General features: G+C 36.8%; 1 protein-coding gene across 1 annotated transcript; it reads right to left on the minus strand.

Annotated features, from left to right (window-relative positions):
- Positions 1-819: 819 nt before the first annotated feature.
- LOC137632735 (uncharacterized) lies at positions 820-10,989 on the minus strand. The gene is made up of 2 exons (XM_068364810.1): positions 10,617-10,989; positions 820-1,557 (listed from the first exon to the last, which is right to left on the minus strand). The coding sequence occupies exons 1-2, from the start codon at positions 10,786-10,788 to the stop codon at positions 1,001-1,003; spliced, it is 729 nt and encodes a 242-aa protein (XP_068220911.1). The 5' UTR covers positions 10,789-10,989; the 3' UTR covers positions 820-1,000.
- Between the last annotated feature and the right edge of the window lie 228 nt (positions 10,990-11,217).

Here is an 11,217-nt window from a genome sequence, read left to right on the forward strand (position 1 = left end):
CTTTCCTTAGATCGAGACAAATATTACTTCTCACCATTCTATGGTCGCTTGACCTTAACTTGTTTAACACTTTTACACCTTTAACTAAATTATTTTTTTTTCTCTGAGATTAAAATCTATTTAGTTTTTCATTTCTCTATTTGGGCGTCTCCATGTCTATTCTATGTTAGTCTTATAAAATTGTTTAAATTGAAAAAGGGGATCCAGTTTTCTCTTTTATTATGAACGTTGATAGTTTTATACATACAAACTTACAAATACATACAAATATAGATGAATATATATTGTACATATAATTATTTTTTTCAAATTTGTTATTCCAGTATTTTGTTTTTTTAATATATTTATATAATATAGGTTGCATTTTCATATCTTTAACAAGAATATACATTTTTTTTTATAATTATTTTATCACTTACGCAGATGTTACTCATATTTATTGCTTTTTGGTTTCTCATGATGTAATTGTCCTACGCCCTTCACTGGTAGCTATTTATATGTATTGATAGTTCCTAAGAAATTGTCCACCAATTCTTCAATGCTCTTCATACTTACATATGTAACACTGTTCTTAAATTAGAATATTTCATTATCAACATTATACAGATGAACACAGAAATTCCTGATACATCTTATACCTTGCTGTGAAGAAGTGCATCTAGCCACATAAGATAAAAAAAAACAGAAGGGGGTAAATTACAAAAAAATACAGACTCTGGGTCTGCTCTAAAAGGAAGAATAGATGATTGGTTGAGATTGAAAGACGAGCCAGGGTGCAAATGGACCTTCTTCAACATGGACTTCAGCAATTGGAATTACCACTGTAGGGAGGTAGTAGCAGGCTCGACTGCTCGAGTTCTGGATGAAATCTTTGGAACTACAAACTTCAAGTGGAGTCCTAAACTATTTATCGGGGCCACTTTGTTGTATGGATCACCCCTCATGCCACCAGGTTCCACTGATTACCCACTCAAGTGGGATTTGGAGTAATAAAGAAAAATTAACACATCTCGCTGAAAATTTCTGCGATTCTGAGTCTGGCTTGAAGGAATAGAGGTTGGGGCATATTATCCATTATTGGTGCAAATGATAATAGGAAAGACTTGTTGCCAAATCTATCATCAGACCTCTCATCCCTCTGCAGAGGCGCAGTTTCGGGGAAGATGTTTGCCGAATCATTAACAATTGTAGCTGGAGGTGTTTTTCCCCCCATATTCTTTCTAACTCTGGCTTGTATCATTTTCCTCTTTTTGTCCTGAATGTGTTCTCTGTCATCATGGGACGGGGTAGTTTGTTGATTCTCTTGATCAGAACTTACTTCTTCTTGTTGTTCATCTTCTACTTTGGCCTCTGCGAGATGACAAGGCGTATCTTCTGGGTTGGTCAGGGCGTTTGACACTGGGTTTTCATTCACTTTCAGGTGCGGTAACAAAAAAAGGAGTTTGTCAAAGTAGAGGTATTTCTTTCTCTTCACTTTTTTGGAAGTCTTACTGCGTGCTCTTTGTTCTTTCACGAAGTTGTCTCGAATTCCCTTCCATTTCTTCATTAGTTCTTTTACTGAAAAAAAAAAAAAAAAAACATTGTAAGGAATTTGTGGAAGTACTTACAGTAATTTTATATAGATTAAATTTATCTACAGGTATATTATGTTATAGTACCAGTGAGAAAGGTTTGTTTTGAAATATTAACTATTAATGTTAAGATAAAATCATTGTAATGATTTGTAAATCAAAGGTATCGCTCTATTCTAGAAAAGAGTTCTCTGATAATTTCTCAAACATTATCTACTCTCCAGCCTTGCTTATTGTATGATATAGTATCCCCAAGGAACTTTCCTGAGTCTCGTAGAAAACGGATCTAGGATACATAAAGAGTACGACTGTTGCATTAGCAGCTGAGGTGTTACTTCAAGGAAGCTTTGGATGTAACTGATAATGGACTGCTTAGTTTATCAGCCATAGAACTTGAAAAAACTGAGAATAGAAGCTTACTTAAGAGAAACCATGTTTGAAGCTCAAACTCAAATAAAGCTTCATGAGATTAATGTTCAAAAAGAGTTAGAACTTGAAAAAAAAATCAAACAAGCTAATTCTAAAGATGCTGAAATATCTCGGTAAGATATTTCTAACGAAGATAGAGATGTGCCTCCTTTAAATGGAAAGGATTCGGAAGATTAGTTTGTTTGTTTTGGGAGAAAAGCTAAAAAATGTAAGTGGCAAACAGAAAATTGGGCATATAGGACTATGTTGTCTGGAGTATTGTGTGGCAGGGCACAAAAAGTGTATGCTTCCACTCCTGAGGATAGAGTTTGTGATGATGAATTCTTAAAAAATGATATTTTACAGGCCTATGAACTTATTCCAGGGACTTCTAGAATGAAGTTTAGGACTTTGAAAAAACAAGATAAGCAGACATATGTAGAATTCAGAAGGGAACAAACAAATTGGTTTGATAAATGTTGGATGGCAGCAGAGTTTAAGGATGATTTTAAGAGATTAAGAAAAATAATTTTAATTGAGCAGTTTAAAAATCATGTTAGTGACAATATTAAAGTTTATTTAAATGACTAATAGGTATCTATACTTCATGAAACAGCCGTCTGTGTGTTGATGATTATGTACTAGCTAACAAGGAGTGTAGGTCTTATGATAAAAGGTTTAATAGGCCAAAAGTGACGAGGGACCCTGATAAGCACTCTAGTAAATATGTAAATACAAGGTCTAATTCTGATTCTCATGTCAAGTCTCGAAGTAGCATTTTGAATAGCTAGTTAACTAATGGCAGTTCTGTAATGTGTAAAAAACCAGGTCATACAGTGTCTGTGTTATAAGTTGAAGAAGAAACGAAGACTGGATCTTACTCTACAAAAGTCTCGCAATGGTATGCTACCAGCAAAGGATAACACTGTAGCTGACCACGTTTTTGACAAGAAACCTGTTAACTCCAGAGTTTGTTCCAGACCTGTTGATAAGTTTTCCAGCCATATTCTGCTAAGGGTTTTGTTAGCGTTGATGGTGGTTCACTGCACCCTGTTTGTATCATGCATGACATTGGTTGTGCCCACTTGCTTTGAGGGAATTTGTCCCTGTGACTGAGCATTTGTTTACTGGGGAGTATGTTCCCATTCGTTGGGTTGATGGTGACCATTTTATTGTTCCCTTGCATTGTTTGGATCTTCATTGTGACTGGATATCAGAGCCTGTTGCTGTTGGTGTGGTTTCCAACTTGCCTATGAATGGCATTCAATTTTTGTTTGGTAATGACTTGGTAAATAAGTTAGTTGATGTCCAACCAAAGGTGATTAAAGAGCCAACTTTTGATCAGGAGTTGGAGATTTTCAGACCTCATTTGTTTAATCTGTTTCCTTCGTGTGCTGTGAATCGAGCTATATGGCTAATCTGAAGACTCAGAGCTCTACCAACCTATCTCATGACGATAAGTTGGTTCGTGATAATATCTCCAGTATTGACTGTTGTATTGAGCAGTCTCGTGATGAGATGTTGATTCGTGATGATATCTCTTCTGTGGATGGTGTTAAAAAAGTGTAATTGAGATTAAGTAAATGGTTAGAAAATGGGCACAACTAGGAGAAAAAGGAACGCTGCCAAAACCCTCGGGCAATGCCTACAGTGTTCCGTGTTAGATATATTGACATACGGAGATTTGGGTACTTGGGATGAGTTTTTGAGATCTCTTTGTTACATGATGTTACTATTATTATGATTATTATTATTATCATTATTATTATTATATTGGGTTCGTGGTCACAGTACTACATATCCCAAGACATATTAGATGTTTTGTTGAGTGTTCGTGATGTTAGATATCCTCTACCAAGAACTGGTGTTGTGTCATATGGTCGTAAGGATAACTTTTGTTTAAAAAAATTAAAAACTGTTATTTTTATATCAAGAATCAGCAGTTGAGTAAGTCGCCTTTGTAAATAATCACTTATTACAGAAAAGGCTTTTGGACTATCAAGAAATATGATGCAGAGCCAAGCTTAAATTCACCAGGAATTGTCAATCCTGTAAGAACTTTCACATTCTACGTTTGTGTGTTTTAGTGCATCTAGAATTTGCGATTGTCAAAGTATGATTTTTGTTGTGCCTTGTACCATTTAGTTAAGGGATGTCTTTCTTATTTTTTTTTTTTTGCATGAAGTTGATGAAGGCCAACTATGAGAGAGCATTTATACACACACACATATTTGTGAATCCGCATTAGTGTTTGTAACTTAATTCATTTCCTCCAAATGTGGTTGACTCCTGTAAAACAAGAACGCACACAATCGTGTTGTAAGTGCTGAATCGAGGAATAACTTTGTGCAGATAGAGACAATCCTGGATTATTGAATCGTTAGCTAATTTTTCCTCTGCCGAATTCACTCATACCCATTGTAAGCTCATTGTAAGACTTTCATAATCTGCCCGTGCTACCTCATCACTAGCTCCACACCTTTCAGATACCCAAGACACAATCCCTTTTTGCTCTTCCCATTTCTGCAAATTCTGAGCATTCACTTTTGTCATATGCTGTGGCAAAACAAGTAGATTTCCCTTCTCTAACAAATCAGCTAATATTCTTTGCTTCTGCACCACGTTCACTTAAGGTTAAAAATTCAATATTTAACCATGTATACCTTACCTATCTTTCACACACACTTGTATCTAGAAAAATCTCCTGATAGACAGTCGATATTCTTACAAAGCTGGTTTAGTGCAGAGTAAATACCGCAGTTTAATAATGATTTTATTTATATTTTATATTGTTTTCATATATGCATTGAAGAGATGATACCCAGCCCGTACAATGAGCTCCTCTCATGTAGATGTAAGTATTTTATGTAAGTTATGGAAGACCTTCGTCGTTAATTTCATTGTATTCTTTACTCAAGTTAGTGTATGTAAATTTACGTTTTTTTTTTAAGAATTAACTTTTATTTCATGTATGTTTGTTACGAAGTCTTACGTATTCTATTTGAGATTGTTGTGGGATTCTTGCGAGATATAAACAAGGGCTTAGGTAATGTTCTTTTAAATTTTATAAGGTATTGTGTCATGTTTGAGAGAGAATGCTCAGTAATAATGTACTTTAGAAAATGCTGTACACATGCTTTAGAAATTTCGCAAAGAGCCTGGTGATAGGATGTTATCGTTTTTCTTTATTTCGGGGTAAAGCATGGGCTGACTGTGAGAACTGTCTAGCGAGGCGTGCGTAGCATGCGGGAGAGTAATACTTGGCGACTATGACACCTTTTCCCGGCACACCAATGCTTCCCAAATCTCGGGGAAGTTTCAAAAGCAGTTAGATTTCATATAAAAGGTGACACCAAGGTTAGGTTACACAGATAGTGATAAGAGAACTGCAGCCTGAAGACAGCCTCCTTCCCCTCTTTCTCTCTCACATAACCCTGTGTATTATTTTTTAAAGTGTTCAGTACGTTTAGTGTCTACTCTCCTAAGTGACTCTGTGCCCCAAAGCAAATTGTTTGTCGAAAAGATACATGAGACGAAATGGTGATTATGAATTCATTGTATTAGGGTGAGTGTTGGCATTGTATAAAGATTTTGTAATTGGCCCTGTAGGAAGGTTAGATTTTGTAACGTGATCTGGTTATCTATTTTTCATTAAGTGTCAAACTTGAATATTGTATTATTCAGATTTAATTTCAAGCTTTTGTATAATTTACATTGCATTATTTCTTTTCTTAGTCTAAGTTTATTCAGATATAATAGTTCAAGTCAAGTTGATATATAATTTTCAGATCGTAAAATTTTTTGTCTTAATCTAAGCTTTGTTCAGACTTAATTTTTTCCAGTAACTCATTTTGTTATGTAAATTTTTTTCAAAGTGCTGTAATTTATATAGAATATGTTAAGAACCACTGTAAGTTTTAAATACGTCTTAATAATACTTAAGAGTAATTACCTAGTTTAATTTTGAGTGTACTTAAGAGACCTTTGGATATTCAGTACTTTATATATTGCTGTCTGAGAGTTGATATATTAAAGTGTAACAGTTTTAATGTAAAAGCAAACAAGGGAGTTTGGAATTCTAGAGGTTGATTAACTTGCCAGTCGTAGTATATATATTTGATTACCAGTCACGAGCCATAGTATAATAATTTTTAGTGACTAGACCAGGGAGCCATTATCTTATAATAATATGTATTGAGATTGTTTGATGCAGATGATAAATTGATAAGACAATTGGATTTTTATGATGGAAGTGAGACAAGTATATACTTTAGAATATGTAGAGAATAGAGTGACTTGGTTGTTGTAAAAGTGTGTCTAACACAAGGATGTGTTGTATAACTCTACAGTTGTTCTCTTTATTGATGAAGTGATGTGAGAAGTCAGAGAAAATACTGTAAATGTAGATACAAATTTGTGAGATGAGTGAGTGGACTGGTTTGCAAGGGAAAGTGTAAAATGTAATGGATAAAACAATTGATCTTGATACAAATAGGGGAAAAATGAAAGATATAAAAAAAAATGGTAGCAGGGTGCATAGAAACCATTGGAAAGAGGTTTTATACTCCACATACTCCACCCAATCTAAAACCAAGATTTAGGGGGCTGGGTCCCAGTAGGATATACCCCCTAACACAATGTTGCCATGTTTCTGCCTATGCTTTGTCACTGAGGTGCCGAATTTGTATGTAGCGTCGTCAGGTATTGCGTGTATGTGTCTGTGTGAACACCACATGTAAAGTACATGAAATGAGTGAAATATTATTTACAGCATGGACATGACAATGGTTTTCATCTCTCTCTCTCTCTCTCTCACTCTCTCTGTGTAAAATTGCCTTTTAAATATCATAGAAAGTTCTCCCGTACTGCTTCTCTTGCAAAAATTACTGGCTTATGTTCAAGGCAATTTTTTTTCGGCTTGGCTTGGTGGATGCGAGTTGTGTCTGTGTCAACACACAAAGTTAATAGTAGAGTATACAGGAAAATATTGAGAAAACCGTTGCCGGCTTATTTCTCGATTGAGTCGTGTTGCTTGTCTGATTTTAAATCTCAAACTTGTTTATTAGCTCACATCAAAATTATCCATTCATTTCACATGGCTCATATATACAACAACGACAAGCACGTGCTCCACAGGCAATCGTAATAGAGCACGTGTTCTACAGGCAATAGTAATAAGAGCACATGTTCCACAGGTAATCGTAATAGAGCACGTGTTCCATGGGCAATCATAATAGAGCATGTGTTCCACAGGCAATCGTAATAAAGCACGTGTTCCACACTCAATCGTAATAGAGCACGTTCCATAGGCAATCGTAATAAGAGCAGGTGTTCCACAGGCAATCTTAACAGATTATTAGTATTATTATTATTACTAGCCAAGCTACAACCCTAGTTGGAAAAGCAAGATGCTATAAGCCCAAGGGCTCCAATAGGGAAAAATAGCCCAGTGAGGAAAGGAAATAAGGAAATAAATAAATGATGAGAACAAGTTAACAATAAATTATTCTAAAACAGTAACAACGTCAAAACAGATATGTCTTATATAAATTATTAACGTCAAAAACAGATGTCATATATAAACTATAAAAAGACTCATGTTAGCCTGGTCAACATAAAAACATTTGCTCCAACTTTGAACTTTTGAAGTTCTACTGATTCAACTACCCGATTAGGAAGATCATTCTACAACTTGGTAACAGCTGGAATAAAACTTCTTGAATACTGTGTAGAATTGAGCCTCATGATGGAGAAGGCCTGGCTAATAGAATTAACTGCCTGCCTAGTATTACGAACAGGATAGAATTGTCCAGGGAGATCTGAATGTAAATGATGGTCAGAGTTATGAAAAATCTTATGCAACATGCATAATGAATTAATTAAACGACGGTGCCAAGGATTAATATCTAGATCAGGAATAAGAAATTTATTAGACCGTAAGTTTCTGTCCAACAAATTAAGATGAGAATCAGCAGCTGAACACCAGACAGGAGAACAATACTCAAAACAAGGTAGAATGAAAGAATTAAAACACTTCTTTAGAATAGATTGATCACCGAAAATCTTAAAAGACTTTATCAATAAGCCAATTTTTGGTGCAATTGAAGAAGACACAGAGACCTAATGTGTTTCTCAAAAGTAAATATGCTGTCATGAATCACACCTAAAATTTTAAAAGAGTCATACAAATTTAAAGAAACATTATTAATACTGAGATCCGGATGTTGAGGAGCCACCGTCCTTGACCTACTTACAATCATACTTTGAGTTTTGTTAGGATTCAACTTCATATCCCACAATTTGCACCATGCACTAAATTTAGCTAAATTTCTAATAAGGGATTCACCAACCCAAGATCTACATTCAAGGGATGGAATTGATGCAAAGAGAGTAGCATCATCTGCCTATGCAACAAGCTTGTTTTCTAGGCCAAACCACATGTCATGTGTATATAGTATGAAAAATAACGGGCCAAGAACACTACCCTGTGGAACACCGGATATACTATGGTGCCCATCAACAACAACTCTTTGAGATCTATTACTTAAAAAATCAATAATAATGCTAAGAAACGACCCACCCACTCCCAACTGTTTCAGTTTGAAAACAAGGGCCTCATGATTAACACGGTCACAGGCAGCACTAAAATCAAGGCCAATCATACAAACTTCCTAACCACAATCAAGGGATTTCTGTACAGCATTGGAGATTGTAAGAAGGGCATCACATGCTCCAAGGCCTTTACGAAAACCAAATTGCAAACTAGGGAATAGATGATTACCTTCAGTAAACCTATTAAGACGTTTTGCCAGAAGACGCTCATAAACTTTAGATAATATGGGAGTTATGGAAATTGGGCGGTAATCAGTGGGATTAGAGCTACCACAAACACATTTACATAGAGGAGTAACATCACCAATTCTCCAACAAGTGCTAAAAGCTCCTCTTCTTGCTAACTTGCACAAAATAACAGATAACTTTGGAGCTAAGAAATCTGCTGTCTTTATAAAAAAACAATGGAAAAATACCATTTGGGTCTACACCTCCATAAGCATCAAGGTCCATCAACAGAGCTTTAATTTCACGAGATCGAAAAGCTTAACTAGTTAGTTTAGCCTCAGGAAAACAAGAATGAGGAAGTTCAAGTTTTTCATTACTCTGTTTACTGTCAAAAACATCAGTCAAAAGGGTTGCCTTTTCCTTTGGACAGTGAGTGACTGAGCCATCTGGTTTAAGTAAAGGAGGAACTGTTGCATCTACACCAAAGAGTGCAGATTTAAGGGTTGACCACCATTTACGTGTTCCACAGGCAATCGTAATAAGAGGACATGTTCCACAAGCAATCGTAATAAGAGCTCATGTTCCACAGGTAATCGTAATAGAGCACATGTTCCATAGGCAATCGTAACAAGAGCACGTGTTCCACAGGCAATCGTAATAGAGCATGTGTTCCACAGGCAATCGCAATAAGAGCACGTGTTCCACAGGCAATCGTAATAGAGCACGTGTTCTACAGGCAATCGCAATACGAGCACATGTTCCACAGACAATCGTAAAAGAACACGTGTTCCACGGGCAATCATAAAAGAACATGTTTCTCAGGCATTCGTAATAGAGCAGTGTTTCAAGGGCAATCGTAATAGAGCACATGTTCCACAGACAATCGTAATAGAGCACGTGTTCCACAGGCAATTGTAACAGAGCAGAACCTCACCGCGTAAAATAAGCATGCCACATTTCTTTTATTGTTTTACAAGTGCTTCATGCATTACAAGTTTACTATCCTTTAATATGCTAAAATATTAACGTTCAGATTATATTGGTGTGTGTTTACATATCTGTGGTGTCTTTGACTTAAACCAGATAATTGGTACCTCTGTTTTTAGACAATATGGCAACAGTGTATCCCGGCTCGCATACCCCCCTATAGACCTAGCCCTCAACCTTGTTTTTAGAATGGTCGTAATGTACCATAGTTACAAATGGAAGCTAAGTTGGAAATCTATGAATGCTTTGTTGAGTCATATTTTCTTTATGGAAGTTGCTTTGGCCTGATTGGTAACGTCTCTGCCTGGTGTTTGCCAGTCGGGGGTTCTAGTCTCACTCAGACTCGTTAGTGCCTTTAGTGTCTGCAACCTTACCATCCTTGTGAGCTAAGGTTGGGGGGTTTGGACGAGCCTATAGGTCTATCTGCTGAGTCATCAGCAGCCACTGCCTGGCTCTCCCTGGTCCTAACTTGGGTGGAGAGGAGGCTTGGGCGCTGATCATATAATATATGGTCAGTCTCTAGGGCATTGTCTTGATTGCTAGGGCAATGTCACTGTCCCTTGCCTCTGCCATTCATAAGCGACCTTTAAACCTTTAAACTGTGGCGGTGTAGTTTAATCCAAATGAAAGAAATAAATGGTTGTATCTGTTAAGATGAAATTTCCTGTAGAAATGTACAGTTTCTATGCAGTGCATCCGTAGAAGTGTGAATGGTGTATACATGGTTATACACAACTAGAAAATGTAACATATGCATATTAAATATATGTAATTCATCTATGCATAACAGAAAACAGTTATGTTTAAAACATTGACGACTTTCTTAACAGATGAAAATATTAAACGATCTATACAAGAAAACGAACTTACTCCTCTGCTCTTTCTCTTCAAGCGGTAACTCATTCCAATCTTGGAACATAACTTCCCCGATCTCGCTCCAACATCTCTGTCTGGCGTCCCAGTCGCCGTAGTCCTCAGACTGTGCATCATAAATCGCCGGGCGCTTCTCGATCTCATGTATTAAGTTATGTGCGTCGAACATTCCCAGAACTTAACACAGTATTAATATCGATCCAAAACTGCCCGTAAACACTGTATTAATGAGACACTAAGAGACTAGAATCCAGTGTATTCACACGCTCAGAGCGCCGCGTTGCCACTGGCAGGAAATCGCGCGCGGTTTCTTGTAATTTGTCCATCGCTACCAACGCTTGTAGCCAGCGCTGTCAACGCCCGTAGAGACGCTTTGAGAATGCCAGACGCATGGCCAACACCGCCGGCAACCACGCGGTCGAACGCTCAAGTAGTTTGAACAGGTGCAGCTGCTACCGCGTACTCAGATCCCCCACGTTTAAGCTCGCGTTTAGAGTTAGCATTATTATTATTATTATTATTATTATTATAACTTGCTAAGCTACAACTCTAGTGGGAAAAGCAGGATGCTGTAAGCCCCAAGGCTCCAACAGGGAAA

The sequence above is a fragment of the Palaemon carinicauda genome, chromosome 42 (assembly GCF_036898095.1).
Source record: "Palaemon carinicauda isolate YSFRI2023 chromosome 42, ASM3689809v2, whole genome shotgun sequence".
Lineage (NCBI taxonomy): Eukaryota > Metazoa > Arthropoda > Malacostraca > Decapoda > Palaemonidae > Palaemon > Palaemon carinicauda.

Coding starts and splice junctions, on each gene's coding strand:
- LOC137632735 (XM_068364810.1), bottom strand. CDS start 10,788: ATGTTCGACGCACATAACTTAATACATGAGATCGAGAAGCGCCCGGCG. Junction 1,558..10,616: donor TGAAGAGAAAGAGCAGAGGA/GTAAGTTCGTTT, acceptor TTTTTTTTTCAG/TAAAAGAACTAATGAAGAAA.